At 28.7% G+C, this 22,089-nt stretch overlaps 2 protein-coding genes across 5 annotated transcripts; one reads left to right on the top strand and one right to left on the bottom strand.

Moving 5' to 3' along the window:
* Window positions 1-454: 454 nt before the first annotated feature.
* On the top strand, window positions 455-5,906 carry LOC126835636 (coiled-coil domain-containing protein 85C). 3 transcript variants are annotated; one of them, XM_050568341.1, is made up of 8 exons: window positions 455-735; window positions 1,908-2,143; window positions 2,223-2,364; window positions 2,465-2,722; window positions 2,802-3,021; window positions 3,081-3,247; window positions 5,365-5,502; window positions 5,577-5,906. In XM_050568341.1, the coding sequence occupies exons 2-8, from the start codon at window positions 1,980-1,982 to the stop codon at window positions 5,607-5,609; spliced, it is 1,122 nt and encodes a 373-aa protein (XP_050424298.1). In that variant the 5' UTR covers window positions 455-735; window positions 1,908-1,979; the 3' UTR covers window positions 5,610-5,906. The 3 variants fall into 3 exon arrangements, with proteins under 3 accessions (XP_050424298.1, XP_050424299.1, XP_050424297.1); XM_050568342.1 differs by having other exon boundaries at window positions 457-735; window positions 3,099-3,247; window positions 5,362-5,502; window positions 5,577-5,898; XM_050568340.1 differs by having other exon boundaries at window positions 460-735; window positions 5,362-5,502; window positions 5,577-5,858.
* Window positions 5,907-6,501: 595 nt separating this feature from the next.
* LOC126835637 (ankyrin repeat and SAM domain-containing protein 3-like) lies at window positions 6,502-20,318 on the bottom strand. 2 transcript variants are annotated; one of them, XM_050568345.1, is made up of 6 exons: window positions 20,138-20,318; window positions 10,447-10,642; window positions 9,315-9,433; window positions 9,004-9,179; window positions 7,869-7,998; window positions 6,502-6,764 (listed from the first exon to the last, which is right to left on the bottom strand). In XM_050568345.1, the coding sequence occupies exons 2-6, from the start codon at window positions 10,597-10,599 to the stop codon at window positions 6,680-6,682; spliced, it is 663 nt and encodes a 220-aa protein (XP_050424302.1). In that variant the 5' UTR covers window positions 10,600-10,642; window positions 20,138-20,318; the 3' UTR covers window positions 6,502-6,679. The 2 variants fall into 2 exon arrangements, with proteins under 2 accessions (XP_050424302.1, XP_050424301.1); XM_050568344.1 differs by lacking the exon at window positions 20,138-20,318 and adding an exon at window positions 15,250-15,661 and having other exon boundaries at window positions 6,504-6,764.
* Window positions 20,319-22,089: the final 1,771 nt, after the last annotated feature.

Here is a 22,089-nt window from a genome sequence, read left to right as displayed (position 1 = left end):
TTTCGAATATCATAATGGGGGGCCATCAGCATCAACACTAGTGTACATGATTATTGGCAAAATATACTAAGTATTTTAGCTAATTTCTAGTTTGGCTTTAGCAATTATGTAATACCAATAGCAGACAGAAATCAGAACCACAACTCCCTACTGTCCACTGTCGTGTCATATAGTTAAAAGTTATTACTAGTAAGTAATAACTATTAATAATTACAGTCCATATAATTCGAATTAACAAATTAAATATTAATAGAATATACCTAGAATGTTTTTAAAATCGTTTTAACTTTAGAAAATCATAACGGAGACCCGTGATACCACAGTTACCAGAAATCGGGAGTTTTTTCAACTGTTTACAACGCAACAGGTTACCAGTAGCCATGATGCAGTTGGATGGGTAGTGGTTACTGGAAAGTAGTGGTTAACACGAAATACCTACGGACATGGTACATGGCCATGTTCTATACACATAGACTGTAATTGTTATTAAACAGGTTGCTACTCGTATCAGATATCACTTTTAGAGTTTTGCCTACTTATTATTTTTTCATGTCCAGTTACTACAATACTACGTTCCTACTTATACGGTTAGACATTTTTCTCGATTTGGCTTTCCCTTTTGCTAGAAACCAGGATTTGTATTTTGCATACGTTGGAACTGAAGAAAATTGAAGTACTGCACTAATGATGAATGAATAGAATTTAACACCGTTTAACAAAAAATCCTCTGACCGCGTAAGTTGTTTTATTTGCTAGATAGGAATTAAGTGTGTTAATAAGCCAATTTACCTGACGATAGCCTACTTTTTATTTTTGTCTCCTTTAGCGAATTACTAATACCTACAAAAATAACTTGGGAATTTAAATATATACATATATTGTATAATTTAAACTAAATTATTAAGTGATTTGAAAAAACTTCTTTATTACATCACAAATTGTTCTAAAATAAAAAATTTAACTTAACTTTTTCAAAATTTAACTTAACTTTTTCAAAATTTAACTTTAAAACTCTTTATAGAGAATATAAATAATAAATTGAGTTAAATTGATTAAGTATTTCAGCATAACAAGTTCCTTTGATAATTTTCTCATGGACATGCCAGGAAATTTCCCACGAGGAGAGCCAATAATTTTTGTTGTATGTACAAACTATACTTCTTTAATCCTTATCAATCAAACTTTAGTTATTCACAAATTTCTACTTTCAACCCTTTTCTCTTTTAATTTTTCCAATTATCAATTTAAATTTAACTACTTTTTTGAAGAAAAAATATAAATTTAATTTTAGGAGGGATTAGGGTTTCAAAAACATGACCATGTTGATTCTTAATTTCTGTTAACAAATTACTAATATAAATAAAAGAGTTAAATAGGTAAAATAATAATAATATTAAAATTTGTCAATAAAACAATGTTTAAAATTTTCGGCTTACATATAAATAGTTGTGTAATATTATTCACAAAACACTTTGTATAATATTATACAGTATTTCATAAAACTAAACTAGTTTAGAGACTAACTACCAACATAAATTAGTAAACTGAAAAAGCGTTTTTAAATTAATAATGCTGTGTCTATCACTGGACGGTTTATCATAAATTTACCCATACCAATATCACAGGCTGAGCGTAAAGCTGTATGATGAGGGTGGAGACAACAGATACTGACAGATAGACTGTTCGGAACCCAATTAGGAATATAGGCGCTCCAAAAACGCCCGGTAATGTACCGACATATAATAAAATTTAAGTGATGAAAATTGAGCAAGTCAACAAGGCTTGGGTAAAATTTAAGAGTGCCTGGCGCACTCAGACCGGCACAATTGTATTAGTTATAAATGTGTATTATTGTAAATTTGTATTATTATAAATGTATATTATTAAAATTGAATATTGTATTACAGGTTGTTGAATTATAATATAGTTCACATTATTTATGTAGTCTAACATGCCCAATCGTCCATAGATGTTTTAACATGTCTTGTGTCAGTGGACTGCCTAAAAATTATAACAGCCAAAATACTGCAGTAAGCCAAAAATTAAATGTTGTAATACCGCCAAAGTATCAACCACCGCCAAGTCCTAATTGTCAGTATAATGTCCAACTGAACAATTACTTGGAGGCCAGCACTGACCACAGGTAATTTATATTTTATAGCAATACTAAATTTAATTAAATTTCAAATTCGGGAAAAATATTTTTTTGTGAATATTTCTAGAAGACAACAAGGTGAAAAGCCTTATGTTAATACTTCTGATAACCATAGATATAGGACATTACCAGAAGAACAAGTATCGGGCATGTTGAAGTTTGTTCGTAAAATTGATTCTGATAATTCAAGCAAAGTATCTCCAGAACAGGTAATAGTCTATTGGATTACTATCCAACATCCCAACATCCCATTATCCCAATTAATATTTTTAATACGAGTTCTTCTTTTAATTTACTAATTTACTTCAGATTGGCCAGTTAATGTCTGAAATAAATAGTTTGAAAGATATGAATCAACGATTAAATGATGAAAATCAAGAACTGCGAGATTTATGTTGTTTTTTGGATGATGATCGGCAAAAGGGACGCAAACTTGCAAGAGAATGGCAACGTTTTGGACGGTACACTGCATCTGTAATGAGACAGGAAGTTGCTGCATATCAGGTCAAACTTAGACATCTTGAAGCAAAACAACAACATTTAATAGAAGACAATATGGAGCTTAAGGTTTTATTAAAAATAGTTACAGCATGTTTTACTGAATATTATATTAATAACTTAATAACATAACTAGTATTTTTTTTAGGAATTATGCCTTTACCTAGATGAAGAGCGTTGTGGTCCAAACAGATTAAGGGATAATTCTGTATGTCGAATATGTGGTAATTCTACTGTTACTACAAACTTAACAGAAGAATTACATAGAAGAGATGAGGGAGATGGTAGTAGCTCTTCGACAAATGCAGATGAAAATTTGATGACTGCAAATCAGCTTCCTTTCCACAGGCAATTACATCAATCAAATGGTAGTTACAATGAAAATAATATTAAAAATGTCTCTTATTGACTAACTACTGGATTTTAGATCAAAATGTACTTCCAGATCAGAGGTCAATAAATTATATAAGGCAGTTAGAGGCTAAGGTTAAAGAACTAGAAGATGAAAAAAATAAAAATTTTAAGAAATTGAATGAAGACGAAAAAATTAATGATAAACAAATTATCAATTGGAATGTTGAAGGTTTATTTCCAGTGAGTATTTAAATAATTGCAATTTTTTCACACTTTATTAGCTCCACTTAGTTGTTTTATAGCCTATTACCTAATTCATATGTTAATACATATATATATATATATATATATATATATATACACTCAATATCTCATAGGATTTAATAAGAAATTACAATTTTTTTTTTCATATTTTTTTTATACAATGTTGATCTTAATTTTTCACAATTTTTTTTGTTTTTACCTACCCCCCCTCCCAACTTAGTTTTTTTAATAGCAACTTTTGAAACTTAAATGGTAACCTATATATTTTATTGACTTTTTAAGTTGAGAATAATGTATTGAAAATTTTGACTGGTCGATGACCAGTTTTGGATAACTAGTTTTTAAGATATTGAAGTTTCAAGTTTAGGGCAGGAGGAAAGGTGGAGTATTATTTTTATATGCGCGCCTTTCCCAACCGCACTTCCCCTCCCATCCTAACTTTAAAACTCTTATAACTTTAAAAATAGTTATCCGAAACTGGTTAGTGACCAGTCAACATTTTTAGTACATAATTCTCAATTGAAAAAGTTACTAAAATATGTTACCATTAATGTTTCAAAAGTTGCTATCAAAAAAACTAAGTTAGGAGGGAAGGTAAAAACAAAAAAAAATTGTGAAAAATTAAGATCACATTTTATAACAACAATATGAAGAAAAACATTTTAATTTCTTATTAAACCCTATGAGATATTGAGTGGTTCACCACGATAAGTGGTTTACCCTGTATATAAATATATATATAACTGTATTAATATCTGAATTAGGTAATAGGCTATGAGACAACTAAGTGGAGCTTATCACATTTACTTTGAAAAACCATGTAGACAGTAAAAAATCTGTGGTCAGTTATTTATAAATTTCTCATCAAATTAGTCAAAATTAAGCAAGGAATACAAACTCAGCTTATAATTTCCAAAATTTGCAATTTGGTTCTACAGTAATCTTAGCAAATTTTTGATTGTGAACTACGAGTCAATATGTATATAACTTACCCATGAAAAGTACCCTGCATTTGACAAAAGATAAATAAAATATATGTATATATATCTACATATACACACACATTAGACCAAATTCCAAATAAGACCGACCCAAAAAATACATTTTTCTTTTTGTTTTACCTGAAAAATCCTTAATTTAGATTAAAAGTAAGAAAATACCAAAATTTAAACTTGATTAGATATTTATAGGTGACTATAACTATTTTGTCTTTTCCATTTGATTAACATATGGGAAGATATATTTTAAAATTTTTACTATAGATAGAGAAAAACTTTATTTACGGTGTAACATTTTTAGTTTTATTTTGAGCACAGTAAAAATTATTCATTTGTAAAGATTTTTTTTCCTTTTTTTATTTGTTTATAAAAAAAATCTAGTATAGATATCAAAAAAATTAAAACGCTACCTCATAGATTAAGTTTTTTTCTATACATTGTGAAAATTTCATAAATCTGCTGTTAATACTGCCCTCACATACTTGTCCCACGCAAAGCAGTTTTGATATGAAAAATTAAATAAATTGTAATTTATCCTATAGAAAGTGAGTCAGACAAAAAAAATGGCTATCAATGAAGTATCCTCTACTGTATGTAATAAGTATATCCTACTGTTGAAGTTCTAAATTAAGATTTTTTGTAAAATTGCCATTGAAGGAGGAGTGGCCGAATGGGTAAGGCAGCAGTGTGTTAGCGCTCACTGTCGCCAGTTCGACACTCGGTTATGGGCGCTCTGTTTGCCAGGCGAGCAATCGTCCCATGAATAGGAACCACCATCCCCCTCTCCGGCGACGGACTGATGACCTGTCGCGGACAGCGAATCCATCTAGAAACCATCATCTCATGATGGCAGTGCTGGACCTTAAAGACCCGTTAAGCTTGATGATGATGTAAAATTGCCTATACTTTACTCCTTAGATATGGGCTGAGTGGCGTCCTTTTCATAATTTCAATAAAAATTTTAAAAATACTAATTTTTAACAACTGAACTATAAAAAATGCTGTAGTTGTAGTGTGTATATTTTTGCTCCACTATTTAAATCTCTCAAAAATAATTTAACACACCTTTATGAAGTATGTAATTATTTTTAGAAGTTGACACATCCAGAATCAGTCATGACAGCATTGCAAGTTTTAGAACTACGTGAACAGTTAGAGAGTAAGGGAGAAGATAGCAATAATAGGGTTGACATGGAAGATGAAGAAAAAGCATTATTGAGAGAAATGTGCAATGTAATTTTGCAATTTTGCATTAAAAAAAAAAAAAAAAAAAAAAAAACAAGATAATAATTTATTTTATTTTATAGGTTGTATGGCGAAAACTTGAAGACAACCATTAATTAACCAATGGCTTAATATTTGTCCATCTTTTTGTTTTGATTAAGTTTTTCACTGAAAGCATGTCACTAATGCCATTTATTTTAGTAACTAAAATTTAACAAGTAAAAATATAGTTATTTTATATAAATAATAACATACAATATGATAAAATTTCAAAACTAATTTTAGGAATAAAATACAAACCCACCTACATTAATTACAATTTATTACATTTCTAATTTGTGTTGTATTATTAATCAACAAATTATTTATATATCAACTTATTTTAGTTAAGTTTTATTTTACACTAATTTAATTTGTATTAGTTATTTACTACAAAGTGCTTTTTTAATTATAGGTTTTAAATAATTTATAACCTTTGTATTAGTTTTAAAATATACATCACAACATTGTGAATTATTTTTATAATACTTTTGTATTTATTATTTTAAATAGTGCACCTAATTAATATTATAATAAGAAAATTATATAAAGTGCTATTATTCAGACAATTTAATTTCAATAATAATAGTTAATCCACTTCCAAATATATGTATATGTATTTATGTATGTATATATAGGGTGTGTAATTTCTTTAAAAATTATTATAGTTATGGTTTATATAATTTTTTAACCAACTTTTTCTATTTAATATGGCGTTGCGACTGAAAATAGAATTACGGGGGCTAAGTTTAGTCGTCTGGTGGCAGAAATAGCATTCATAAAAGCACTAATAAAACTGAAAACAAACCAGAACTATCATTTTGTCAGTCTGTGTTGTCTTTATGAAGCGACGTTAGTATAATATCCAGTTTATATAATATAATATTTTTCTAAAAAGACAAAATTTTAAATAAGTTTTAATTAAATTTAATCATACATGTATTCTTTAATAAATAAAATAGTTATAAAATATGTTTTACGTCTCTGAATATAAAATTAGGTTATTTCGACAAAAAAAAAATTAATAGTTCAAGTTTCAACACATTTTCTAACATAAGTAAAATTGTAAAAAATAAATTGTAGTAAAAAAAAATCACAAAAATATATTATTATTACCTATAAAATGTTATAAAATAAAATAATTAAGTTAACTTCTTGTGTGTTCTTCTGAAGATCTCAATTCATTTAATTTATTAATAGTCATAATTAATTTTCTTCTTGGACCGAATAAGCTAAAAAAATAAGGATATTAAAGTAGGTAATACGTAGTATATGTTAAGAAAACATGTCTAATAAGATAAAAAGAATATTTTTTTTATATTTGTATACATTTTTTTAATAAAATATTATGTATATTGTCTGAAAATATCTAGTGAAAACATGTGTTTTTCTTATATAAAAGAACCTTTTAATAGAAAGGTTTGTTTTAAATTTTGATTTGATCAGTATTATATGTATAACAATCCTAAAAAATCTTTACTTCATAATGAGTTTTAATACATGTTAAGACAGTGGCGGTCAAATCGGGGGGGGGGGGGTAGATCCCCCCAAGACCTTTTTTCAATATTTATAACGATTTATATTATATAATGTATTCAATTTTTTTCAGTGTATTCTTATACACTGTGTTACTGTGTATATATAGTATATTATTATCTAGACTCAATCTAGGAATTAGTCTATTATTATTATTTATATTTAGTTGTCTATACAAAATATACGGGAATTACCTCGCTCTGTAATCGAGAGTAGATATTCGATAATACACCCTCCTCACAAGCCCCGTGCATTGGCCGATACGTATACGTACTACCATGATATAATTAACAAGGTATGTTCTTAGCTTATCAGCCGCGCAGATTTGCTGGTGGTCACTGGATGAAACGCCAAAATTTGTTTTTTTATCCAAGGAATATTATCCAGTTATTGTAATAAAAAAAATCATTGTAATAATAATAATCTACTGTAGACTGTAGTATTGTCCATTTTATTATGTCTAGTAAAAGTAAAATAACTAGCTGTTTTGCTGCAAGTTGCTCTACTTCTAAACACTCAGTGGATGATAATGAGTCAAACTGTCAGACTGTCTCATGGCTGTTCATCGTGGGGTTATCAATATAACCTCAAACGAAGTACTGAACGAATTGGCAAAAATAAAAAAACAAATAGATTTAATAATATAATAAAAATAATATGTGAATATTATGTTTATAAATACAGTTTGTTATGACTAAATAATGCATGTTAAAAAAATAGCCACATCCCCCCCTCCCATGACAAGATCATTTGACCGCCACTGTAAACCAATGATGGGTTAATTAATAAAAAACACTCACGTAATGCCAATATTTTTTAAGTCTTCTTCGGTTAATTTCAAAAAATCTTCATAACCAATACTTAGTTCGTCAAACATAGGCCAGTATTTTTCCAATGATAATTGTCGTAATAGCTTCTCTAGTTGGTAATCTAAGTATTTATAAATATTAATGGTTTTTTTATCAAACATTACTAATTACATGCATTGTTTTATTTTTTCTAGGTTATTTACACAAATATTTATATCATTATATATTAATACATATTAATGTTATTAATGTATTATACGTTGTAATAGATGGGGAAACAGTGATACGAAGTGATGGAACCAAGAACTTATAATTGGTATTCAAAAAATAATAATAAAGGAGTTTTTGACATGTTATAAAGTTGTTTTATCAATTTTCAAATGATCCATAAAAAAAACTAATATCATTAATTATAAATACAATACATTATAATATAATACCTAGTATGTATAATTAATAATTATTAGAGGTTCCTATTACACGTGTATTTAAAAAAATGTATTTTTGTTATTAATTTTAGTTTTGATTTTAATATCACGTGTATTTAATTATACGAACTCAAACACAAGTATAATTGTGGAAATACGATAATAACTCAAACTGAAATTTATGACAAAAATTAATTTTTTTAAATACACGTGTATTTAAATTACACGTTTAAAATCATAGGCACTAATAATTATACATACAAGTTATAAAATACTCAATGCTAATAATAAACATCACTGCCAAAATACGTCAAACTGTATATAAGTTATTTATACAAATGTGAAAAGGGTATAGCTTTCTGGGAAGGGGGCTGCTTATTATAAAATCGTACAGAACGTTTCCGTACGTTAGGATCCATTCATATAACAATTATTATCGACGGTGGATATTAATGGACGGTGTGGCGTCGTCTTTTAACTATATGGAGACCATGCATGAATCGAAATACAGCGCATGTTAGGTAGGCCCCTGTTACACTTGCGGAATATTTAGGCGGAAACATAATAACACATAGTAATCTGTATTTTTTCTGCACGGAAATTCTACACTAGCGTGCAGTATTCTGTCCTAATAATAGGCCCCTGATCACACAGTAGTTTTTAACTTATACAATATTTTAAAACTTAAATCCATTCACCTAAACGCTCATTGTCGTTTTCTTTGTCAAAATTGGAAAATTCATGGTGGTCTTCCCACGTGTTTTCTATCTTGATATCATTCCCTCGTTTATTACAATATCCCGAAAGCAATTTCATTACTCTCCGAAACCCTTTAGAAATGGCAGTCATCGTCATAGTTTTCCCAAATTTATCACTAAAAACAATAAAACGATTTTAAGATATAGGTGATATAGCTATTAACCAATACTAAATATAAATATTCAAAGATTTATTACATGTACAATGTACATGTTACAGTTGATACTTTAAAATTGTAATATATACCAACATGACGTCAGAATTAGCTCCTTTTTCGATAAAGAACTCCAAAATGTCTTCTTGGTTGTACAACACTGCATAAAACATTGCTGTTCTACCCAACTTATCAGGTACCTCCATTATGTCATTCTAAAAAAATTACAACAAACAAAACTATTATTATAAAAAGTACAAATTAATTTTTAGCCTTGAAAATGTGTACAAGTGGGTCAGGCCATCGCAGTGATAGCTTCACACATAAAATACTAACCAATAAAGTATCCCGATTACTGAATAATAAGTATACACTAGAGTTTATATAATTACGATTAATATAGCATATTTATTAGTGAATTACATAGTGTCTAAATCGAAAGAGAAAAATATTATTTTATTAAATTAGCACTTGATAATTTCAATAAAACTGTAATTAATTTATAATTTTATTAAAAACCATATGCTAGTATATATTTAAGTTTATGTTAATGTTATTAGGGAATCATTACAATCATTAAAATGTAAATAGTGTAAGTTAGGCTGCCTATTCATTCAAAATTAAGGAGATTGTATAGGGGTCTTTAAAATTAAATTATATACCTAACAGCAGCAAGTTAAAAATCCCTACAAAAAGAAAGTTATTTATTCATTAATGGGAATAGTTTATTATAAGGAATTGCATAAAATTAAAGTTTTTTTAAAACAAATTTGTTATTCTGTAAGACGAAAGCGAAAACTTTTTCTAATATATTATGTATAGTATAACAAAATACAAATATCGTTTTTTATCTAATCAATGTTATGTTTGTACATTATAATGTACCTAATTATGCTTAATATGTAGTTTTACAACGATTTAAATTATTTTTTTTTTATGTTTGTGCGAAGACACAGGTACTTTTTACTAGTACTTTGATTTATAAAAATCATATCAGGGAGACAAAAAGTTAATTCCTCCTTAAAATGTATACATTATTCAACGTTGAATTATATCATAATGGTCATTATTTAAATACATATAAAACAATTTGAAATACACTATATGTTAGTAAAAAAAAAATATGCGGTTAATTTATAAAAGACTAATAAATTTACTCCTTATTGTTGACCATTTCCAACTGAATATTGAAATTAGTCGGACAAAACGTTTGATTCAATCAACTCACGTGGAATGTTTTCTCTACGATAGATACATTTCCGGACATAATCGCTATCATCAATGGTGTTTGTTTGTCTTTGTTAATTGCAAATAAAGTTGTTGAATCTGTGTCCACTATACGATTGACAAGCGCTTCATTTCCATAATAACACGCGTACATTAGGTATGTCCATCCCTTGTTATTGGCTGTGTTCAAGTTATCACTGATGAATAATATTCAAATAAAATTGTTATTAATTATTACATAGATCATAGTTAAGTTTTTAATGTTAATTGATTTCGCAATAGTGTAATAATATTATTACTATTTAATAAATGCGACTTTTGTGTTTTCTTTTCAATCGATTTTAATAAAACAAATAACTAAAAATGGTAAAATTGAACAAGCTTTTTATTCTTTGTAGAAAGGATAAATTTAAAAATTGATTTCAGACTATCGTTTAATATCTGTATGCTTATCGCAAAATAATTAACTTGGTTTGACTAGATAATAGGTACATATGCAAGTGTGCCGATTACATTTATTGTAAATTAAATAGAAAGTTCTTAGTCGTTGATACTTTTTCAGGAAAAAAGAGGCCTTAAATATATTATAAATAATAATAGTTACTAATACATTGATTTCTTGAATATTTATTGACTATAGTTTTTCACAGGTATCATAAGCAAGGGTCCGGATTAAGTTCCTGAAATTGTTCCAGAACTTAATCATTTGTTCCGAAGTAAAATTTGTTTATTCTTTTATTTGTTCCGGTCTTCGGAACAAATAAACTTATGTGTTCCTATTTGACATCTGTTCCGGAACAATGAATCTATTAGTTCCTATCCGGTATTAGCTCCGGTACAAATGGTACTATTTGTTCCGCAACAAATGAACCTATTCGTTTCTATCCGATATTTAAACAGTTTATTTGTTCCGGAACAAATAAAGTTTTTTTCTGAAACAAACAAACCTATTTTTGTTTTAAATTTTGTTCCCAAACTAATAAAACTCTGATATATGAAGAGATAGGTCTTTTTTAAAATTTCGTGTAAAAATAAAAAAGACTTAAATGAAAAATTTAAATTTCATCATCATCATCATCAAGCTTAACGGCCCGTAAAGGCCCAACGCTGCCATCATGAGATGATGGTTATTGGTTTATAGACGGATTTGCTGTCCGGGACGGGTCGTCAGTCCGTCGCCGGAGAGAGGGTGGCGGTTCCTTTTCAAATAGATTAAATTTAATATAATTAAAATACATTCATCGTAAATCGTAACGAATATTATGCAAAAAAAAATTAAAATTTATTTTAAATAACTACATTGCCTACTTTTTCCTATTAATTATGACTTTAGATCTATTAGGTATTCATAAATGTATGAATAATGGAAGAAATAAATTTAGATAATAATAATAATAATAATAATAGATAATTTATTTAGCAGTATTGACGTTTACAAGAATGGATTACATATATTGATATTGCACTGCTTCGTCCATCACTAAGGATGAAATCCTTGTTTTGATAGACGAGAATCTCTAAAAAATAATAATAAGAAGCATATTATACTTATAAGACTAAGAGAAGTTATAAAAATTAAAAGTAAATAAAATATACATTTTTAAGTGTATAGTATTTGAATTATTCCCAATATTAATTATTATATGTATAATGTTATTGTTATGTTTTTATCATATTATAACTATATTATGTCTTTTTCTTTTAAACGATATAAAAAAACACCTACCTATAAATATCCAAGTTTCATTAGTTTTCGAACAAAAGTTGAAAAACAACAAATAAGTTTGTTTGTCACAAAAAATAGTTTATTTGTTCCGGAACAAATATCGGATAGGAACGAATAGGTTCATTTGTTCCGGAACTAATATCGGATAGGAACAAATAGATTCATTGTTCCGGAACAGATGTCGGATAGGAACAAATACATTTATTTGTTCCGGAACAAATACCGGATAGGAACTTTTTAAGAACAATATCCGGGCCCTTGCGCAAAAGCTAGCTATTTGTATAAAGTACTTTGTACTGTCAATCTAATACCCTACTCGTTTAGTTTTGTCTATTTTTTTTATTATCGATACAATATTGAGTATCTCAATTATTAGTAAAAATATGTACAGTTATATTATATTTTTATCTCGAAATGTCTTAAATAGCATATTATTAAAATCTTAATCTTGTACAAGGTATCTACTTTAGAGTTTAACATTCAATGTTACTACCATATTATAATCATAAATAGTGTAATTTTTGTCGTTAATCAGTATTTAAATTATTGGTTAGGTACGTTGTAGATGACAAAATAAATTAGTTTTTCAGTAAAAATTAAGTATGAATATAATTTTTATAATGAACATAAAATGTTTTTTTAAAAAAATATGTATTTTATATTATGTTTATTATTGACTTTATCGAGTTCTGTTACTTAAAATGGTCTGACAGCTCAATGTCATTTGATGTTCAAACAATAATATACGATGTATGTGCTGCTATATGCACACATCTGTAAATTATAATATCCTCTTTTGGATAAATTCACTATTACATTTTCCTCAATAATTCAATAACTGAGGATCTATAAATACATTTTTTTGTTCGTTTTAAAGATTGTTTATTTCTTGATGTTTTATGTACATCGCTAGTTTACACCCAAGAGTAAAAATACACAGGTTGATCAATTTAACGCAAGCTAATTATTTTCTCTTAAAATAATTACAATTTGGTAGTTTTAGTTTTTAGAGATTTTAGATCATATCATTTTACAACCTTAGACAATATTTAAATTTGAATGTTTTTTTTCAGAGCTTTATAAGCTTTTAAAATGGTAATGGTAACTTATTTTACTTTATAAATTAAGAATAATTTGCTGAACATTTTTACTGGTCACTAATCAATTTTTGATAGTAACTTTTAAGTTATAAAAGTTTAAAATTTAGGGTGGTAGGTGGAATGTAGTGAGTAATGAAGGTAGATAAAAATTACACTAAACTCCATCCTTCCTCCCGTCCTAAATGTTTAACTTTAATAACATTAAGCATAATTATTCAAAATTAGTCGGAAAGTTAAAATGATCAGCACATTACTCTTAATTTATCAACTAAATTAAATACATACGTTGACATGTAAGTTTTATAATATTGATAGAACTGTGAAAAATACTAAAAAAGATAAATATTTAGTAATTTTATAATATTGTAAAATAAGATAAACAAAAATGTTAAAAAAAAAATAATGACCAAATATTCTACAAGAAAATGAGTGTCATACGTTAAATTCATCATACTGTATGTATATATGTATGTATACATATTACATATACATGATGTTAGTTGTTACTTTGTTAAGCTATCACTGAATATCAATTGTAAATAACATTTAATAAATATATTTAAGAACCGTTGCTTATTTAAAATAGTTTTAATGACACTGAGTTACGGTAAAAATATACTTTAATGATAGGTTTAAAACTGTTGAGCTTTGAGTATTGCAGTAGCGTTTAATCGGTGAAAGTTGCGGGGGTGGGATCGTTGCGAAAGTAGTCATTCTCTATGTTAGTGGAAAGGCAGTTTAGGTGGATGTTTGAAGTTTACCTATGTATGTTTTTTTTATTATTTAAATGCCATTCCATATTATTCTTTTGTACTATTCTAATTGTTTTTTAGCTGTTTATGTTAACAATAGGAAAATACAAATTTGGATATTTTTATCTATTAAGAGGACGCCACTCCATCCATTTTTAAGGAGTCAATGTATAGACAATTTTTTACAACAACTTAATTTAGAGCTTGAACTATAGTATATACTTATTAATACAGTAATAAGGATACATTAGTAATTGCCATTTTTTTCAGACTATCACAGTCATTTCTATAGGATAAATTAAAATTTTTTTCCCATTACGGTTTAGCGTGATATTGAGATTAACGTGTTATATTCGATGGTGCTCGGGAAAAATAGCTAAGTTTAAAATTTGCGAAAATGAGTTTATGTCATACATAGATTCAGAAAAATGATACGGTTTTGTGGGTAAAACGATCTAAGTCAAACAACGATTTTATCAGTCGTTATACGTTTGTGAAAAATAGGACATTATCTTATTTCTTATTTGCGTTAAAGTTTTAATTTTTAAATAATGAAAATTCCAAATATTAGACAGCCAGTTTTTCCTGAGCGCCATCGAATTTAACATTAAAATAAATCGCAATTAAATATATATAATACACAATAAAATTACACGCATTATTGTAAAACCTTAAATAGCAACTTAATTATTCTGAAATAATAAAAATGTAAATGTTTACTTGCAACTTGTGTACAAATAATAATTTTTAATAAGTATTATCGAAGTATTATTTAAGGATAATATCGCTTTATTTAAAACATTTTTTTTATAAGAATAACGAGGTGAAATGAATAACAACGATCGTGCTGTGGGTACCTAACTACCTACCTACCTATACAATATCTACCTAACGTAAACATCTGTCCTGAAATACGTTTATAGTACTATTATTAAAGAAAAACTGTCATTCGAAAGTAAATCATGGTACGGTGTTTTTTTTATACACCGAAAGGTAAAATCAAATAATTATATCGAGATTTTACACGACCGTAGAATATTAAAGTTCAGACTTCATACTTAGGTGCATTTTGATTAATATATTAGTTGTTAAAAACTATAAAACTCAGCGAAGTAATTCGCTGTAAACTTTTTAACAGTAACAAAAATGATATGCAATAAAAAATGTTAAATTAAAAATGTACAAGAAGCAAATAACTTGACGATAAATAACATTGTAATAATTACCTCAGTAAATCGGTAACCTTGGGGTGATTCAATGTGCACGCGGTATACAAATCCATGCTATTTGTATTTCTTGTGAATATATTGCTTACCGCGTGGTAGAACAAAATAAATTTTGTCAATAAATAATACTTTAGTAAAATTCACAAATTAAATAAAACATGGTTTGTTAAGAGTCGGAGAGCATATGCATATCTGGGGATGACAGTGTTATTCGGTCCACGATTCACGTTCGACTATCAATCAACGATAATATTATGTTAACATAAGTAACTTCTTATCGTTTTTCATTGCTGTGCGTATGTGCTCAGTTTGGACTGGTATTTTGTGTAACCGATTTATTTCTGTCTTCCATTATTGTTGTACTTGTTTCTTATTTTACATAGCCGACCGACCATGTCACGCTAATTACTGACTTTTTTCCACACGTTGCCCAGGGCGGTTTGATAATTAGGAGAAAACTCCATGCGGAAATTTTGTTAATTTATGAAACATATATTTTAATATTTTCATTTCGTGTAATGCTCACAACTAAACTAGGCATTATATATATATACATATATGTGTATATTACAAGTTAGAAGCCAAATCCGTGTAAAGATGTCAGGTGTTTATTAATTATTATCGTTATGGCAAATTGTAGTTACGTTTTACATTGGCTGTACACACTACACTACGCAGTAATATAGTTTTAGTTTAAGAGCACAATATTATGCCTAGGCTGTCGGAGGAGTGTGGTGTGTGTACTGTGATATGTGTATGTGATATTCCACAGACAACCTGACCACCGCGGTCTTTGAGAATGTTAGGGTAGAACTACTTTATAGCGGGCGTCGTATTTGACCCATACCAAACGGCTCGTGTCTGTGACGAATTCTGATGTCAGTGTTAAATGTATATTTTCTTTGTCGTTGAATATTAAAAGTGCGTACGTTTTCATTCCACTTTCCGAATAAACAAAAATGGTTTACATTTAAATTTGAAATTGTATTGTGTTTTACGCTTTGTATATATTACTTTCTAGTAACTAAGTACAATGCGTTGAAATTATAGCTTACATTTTACAGTGGATACATAACTAAGAGTCTGGTTTATGCAAATATTAATCTTCTATATAAATATATATATTTATAAATATAAATGAATATATGTGTGTGTGTCCTTTATGCATTTGTACACCGTTCATCCGATCGCCATGAAACGTTGGGAAGTTGTTGAGTACACTCCCGCGAAGGTAACTGGTATAGTATTTTTCGAAAATTCCACCCCTAAAGATGACCTCAAGCACGAATTTTCTACATTAAATACGAAATATTTTTCGTTGCTAACTCAAAATAAACACTTTGTAACCATGATAACCACGGTACTCGAGCGAATAGTAGGTGATGATTAAAGGAACAGGCCGATTCTAGGAATGCAATGTTTAATAACATTGGAACTGGATTTAGGACTTATTATATAAAACATGTTTTTATATTTATGAGGATATATATATATATATATATATATAAATATATATATATATATATATATATATATACATACATAATATATAAGTATAACAGCGTAAATAAATTAAATATTATTTAAGACCAGTTATATGCAGAGAATGGAGGGATTGGTTCCTAAAAAAGTTTTCCACATTGGACTTCCGTGTAGAAATTCTAACAGAATTAAATAGGATTCTCGGTAAGGTTATTTAAATCATACACGTGAAAAATTTTGTTGTCCCTAAGGGATCGTACATAGAATTATTATTTCTACAATATAAGGAGTGCTAAAAGGGAAAAGTAAGGTAACCTTATGTATTCTTTAAAGGTACTTCTGGATCGGGAAGCCTATAGATCGATTTTTGGGCCTCTTTAGATAGAAAAAAGTGTTGGGGAATAATTTGTCATTCCTGAAGAAGAGAAGGAATAGTTTAGGTTTGATTAGGGTGTTTGAGCATGTTGAAAGAAAGGAGGGAAGTTAAATAGTAAAACGGAAACCCTCCCTGAATACGGCCATGCGAAGAGGAATTGGGTGGAAGTTATAAAACATACACGATCATAAACAGTCGTTTCTGTTCACCCTTTACGTAGACGACTTATATTAAAAAAAATTTTAAAAATCGATTGATTTCTTTAAAGTAAACGTGACCATATTCCAAAAAAGACTATGGTAGTGTCGTTCCAGCTATCTGATGACGCTTCGCGAATTGGCATTTTAACAATCATCAGTAAAGTTTAAAAACGTGAAGTTCTACGTTTTCTCAGCTCACATTTCTAATTCGACGATTGAGACATATTAATAATGGCTGAACTCGCTGTGTGTGTTCTAGTGTTTATGTCAATTAAGGCACATTCTGAAAAAAATATCGTACGTCATAAATATTTCAGTAGAAATGGAATATTAGAAATACTACGAAGTCCAAGTTATTAATTTCCTCTTAATCTAATAGACAAATTGAACTATAGTAAACAAAACTTAAGATATTTTAGTGTCAAAAGATAATTTATTTATTGAGTTGTTTTGTCTTCTGAGATGACGTTTCATAGGAAGCTTCTGAAATTATTAATAATAATTGTTTGTGTTGTGCACAATTCATCAGACATCAGTAATATTGACATACGACAGTGATATATACAGACATAAAAACCACAAATAGTAAAATAAATGGTAATTTCAAACGCGTTCTATCGAAGTAGAGCCCTATGCACTGTAGGAGTTTTTTCTTAAAAAAAAATATACATATATATACCTTTTAGGTAAAAAAAATACATGCTTTTCTAAAAAATAGTAAAAAAGTGAACTGAAAAGTAAAAAATAATTTTACTACAAGAACAATTTACAAATCAATTGTAGCACATTTTATTTAAAATGTCAAATACATTAAAAACAACCGAAAATTAACTATAATTTTAAATAATGTTAAACATCTTTATTTTTTTACTAAAAAGAAAAGCGTGGGCCCTATTCAACAAAGTCCAAATTCATTGAGTTAAGTATTATGAAATGTATGCGCCACACACTAAAACTGAACCAAATTAAAATTACAAAAAAACTTGCAATATAAAACAATATCTGATAAATTTATTAGGCACTTAGTTGAATAAGGCTTACTCGTAGTAAAATCATTTTTTACTTTTTAGTTTATTTTTTTAGAAAAGCATATTTTTATTTATTTTTTTTTCCATAATACCTGTACCTAAAAAGTATATTTTTTTTAAGAAATAAATTCCTACAGTCTGCATAGGGCTTCAAAATTTAAATACAGATGAATAAATGTGTGATATGTAATATTAATATAATTAATAAGTTGTTAATTGGTACTTTTATAAAGGTAACATAAGTCATTACTACTTTTTTACTATTTTTAAAAACATGTTTTTGATAGGTTTTTCGTTACGTTTTTTTTCGGTTATGCACCACAGCTAATTCCACCCCATTCCCATTCCCACCCCCAACTTCATCTTCATCCCCATTTATTTTTTCGTTACGCTTTTTTCGGTTATGTGCCAGAGCTAAGACATGAAAATGTCAAAAAGCGTTACCATAAAAGCGTTACCAAAAATAAAATGGGGTTGATGATGAGGTTGGGGGTGGGAATGGGAATAGGGTTGAGGTGAGAATTAGCCGGTGCATAACCGAAAAAAAGTGTTACCAAAAAAGCGTAACGAAAAAAGTGTTACGCTGTTATCTGATATGAGATATGAGATATGAGATAGGGGTAGGGGATAGGGGTGAGTGATAGGGACGGGAAATAGTGGGTAGGGGATAGGGGTAAGATATAGATAAGAGATATGTTGTACGTTCAACGTTCAAATTAGAACTAAATAATAAATTCAAAATAGTTTAATTCTCTATATATTAAACTATGTTAAGTTATTTTTGGCCAGATAATAAACACTAAAATTTTAGCCAGAAACATGATTGTACATAATTTAATCTCCGTGGCTTATGCTGTAACTGGAAGCTCCATGTAATTTTTTTTTTTTTAATTATAATTCCACAACTAATCTATATTTATTCGATACTTCAACGAGACATGAAAATGCTTTTTCGTGGTTGCAAACTCGCCTGAAAAACTTTTTTTTTATTTCACTCTTCACTTGTGAATTGATTACTAAATTCATTTTGGAAGATTTGAAAAAACATTAAATTGTAGTGAAATGTCCCCCATACATGACCCTGTGTACGGCGACCTGGATGTCCGAGTCTCAATATTATTACAGGATATTGTATTGTCATCCGAGATGAGTGTCTGTGTCAAGTTTCAGCCCTCTACGATCGGGAAGTGGGTTAAATTAATTTTGCAAGATTTAAAAAATACCCGTACGTATGTGATAGCGAGTTAAAGAAAAGCATGTAAAAATACTAGGTACAATGACCTAAAATTTCTCATCAAATAAAATTTGTGTTCTTCAAAACTTGACAACTCTTCTCCAATAAATAATACAACAAAAATCAGTAAATATTTAAAAAAAACATTAGAACCGTTTTACGTATAATATTTAAAATACAATAGCCAATTAAGGAGAATAACAGAGGTATGGACTTGATAAGACTAATAGTAGGTACAGGTCATTCTTTCAACTACGTCGTTTCTAGTTTTTTTTATTGCCCTAAGGGATTTGATAACGCCCACATATTATTATGTTCCGATAGTTCTGTCAAAATTATACTAGATCAGCCGGTGTGATACAGCATAAGTATAGCAAAACTGTATCGTATTGTATATAATATACTACACACGATAAAATATATCAAGACACTGGAGTTTAGATGTAATTATAACAGTTAACTCCTTTATTTTTCCACGAGTTCACCCAAGTGTTATTGGTTTTGTCGAGATAGCATAAGAGTTGCTAAATAAAATATTGAAGTTATTAGATTGTTTTTTTAACCTTACCTTTTTACAAAGTGTCATTAACTTCATTTGAAAATAAAAAAACCGAATGACTTTAAACATTATATAACGCACAATTATTACAATCCATCTACTTGGTTAGTGAAAAAACAGAATAAACTTTGTAAACGTGCACGGAACGCGGCAATTTTTTGTCGCCATTAAAAAAAAAAAACAATAATTTATTGAATCGATTAACTCTTAAAAGCGCCGCGTACGGCAGTACTTAACCGGTCTCTAGTACCTACTAAACACGAGACGGACAAATGAACAAACAGGTCTGAGATACAAAAGGTTAGACGTTGAATTTTCAAACTCCGCTAGTTATGGTCTACGAGCATGAACTGATAAATGTGTAACACACATTTACACGGACAATGAGTGTACACACATTTTTCTATTAACTCGATGTCTCGGTGCACTGTTTTTTGTTGTAATGAAAGATAATAAATAATGCATTTTATTTTTAACATTAATTTCTCATAAAAGTAATATGTAAATAGTCATGGTTTTTAGCATTTTGCTCGATTATTGATCGACAATTAAATTAAAGTCGTCGCGTTTATTTAACGATATAATAAAACATAAGTAATTAAAAATAACAATTTATTATAGTGTACCTCCATTGAACAAATTAACATTAGGATGTTGTTCCAAAAAAAAAAAATGAATTTAATGGCAATGCAAATTTAGTTGATCAATATCAAAACTAATCGCTGAATTAAAAAATAAATACAGTTATATAATACTAATGGAGAGAAATACAAGTATTTTATTGATTTATAAGTGATGCAATATGTTAATTACGTGATACTAATTCTTAATTGGCAAAATCTGTAAATCTTTAGAATAGAATTTTTAAAATTGATTTTTTTATATTTGTTAAAATATTTATTATTATATTCTTCTTTTTTTTCTCACGCGTTAAAAAATTCAATTTGTGTATAGGTATTGGGTATAATGCCATTTTGGAACTCCGATGCGAAGCTGAGAACTAAGCTTGTAATTTTACAATGATAGTTTAAAAAAATAAATTCTTCCATGTAAATGTAATACATTTATCTGGAATCTATTTGTAATTTTGTGGTTGTCATAATGCGTTGTGTGTATCAAATTGTCGAAAAATAAAATATTAGTGTTACGGGTAAAGCCTCTAAACGCATTGGATTTTTCTAAGGTCGTTACGGGTTCGCATAACCCCCGGTGCGCAAGCGGCCGTAATACTCAATAGTTATTCAGAATTCTTATACAGTGTACTGAACTACCTGGCAGACGAAATAATTTTCCAAAAAAAATTAAGAATAAAGAGGAAATACACAAAAAAAATGTAATGCCATTTGCGCACAACAGTATATTTTGGATTTGTACTTAGGACACAATGCGTGGCATACCGCTGCGATAATCAAAACGTTTGAATGGACACCTGGGAACGGACGGTGATATTTCAAAGATCCTGCTGCTACATTTACTTGTGTGGATCTTACTATACATGTAACATACACATACACATAAACTATGTTACGCGAGTATGTGTTTACATTAAAAAAATAAAACAAAACGTTAATAATTGACGGTTTAGTCGGCAGGAACGGGCGGTAGAACCAATAACCGTTTATTGTATAGGTGTAGGGAGTGGAATAAAATGATAGGACCACAGAAGGCGAGATACAGGTGTTTATTTTAAAACGATTCGGAATCGTTTGTATGAGAAGAAATACGGTCGATGAATTTCGACGTTAATTAACCGTGTGGTTTTTGTATATTATTGTGTTTGATCCCGATTGTTTTACAACGGTTAACGGCAACCAGCGATGGGTTTTTAGATCTGAGAATCTGACAAATGAGTAATGTCAATTTACGTTATACGTGTATATTTGTCGTGTTTTGATTCAATTTTGGGGGAAAAAAAATAGTGCGAGATGACCAAACAGACAAAGCGCGAACGCACTCGCATG

The sequence above is a fragment of the Adelges cooleyi genome, unplaced genomic scaffold, assembly GCF_023614345.1.
Source record: "Adelges cooleyi isolate 19-005CV unplaced genomic scaffold, UGA_ACOO_1.1 ACOO_flye_CR_arks_rails_tigmint_CR_PRNA_23, whole genome shotgun sequence".
NCBI lineage: Eukaryota > Metazoa > Arthropoda > Insecta > Hemiptera > Adelgidae > Adelges > Adelges cooleyi.
Note: the sequence above shows the minus strand (reverse complement) of the source record. Positions and strands in the feature narration are given on the sequence as shown.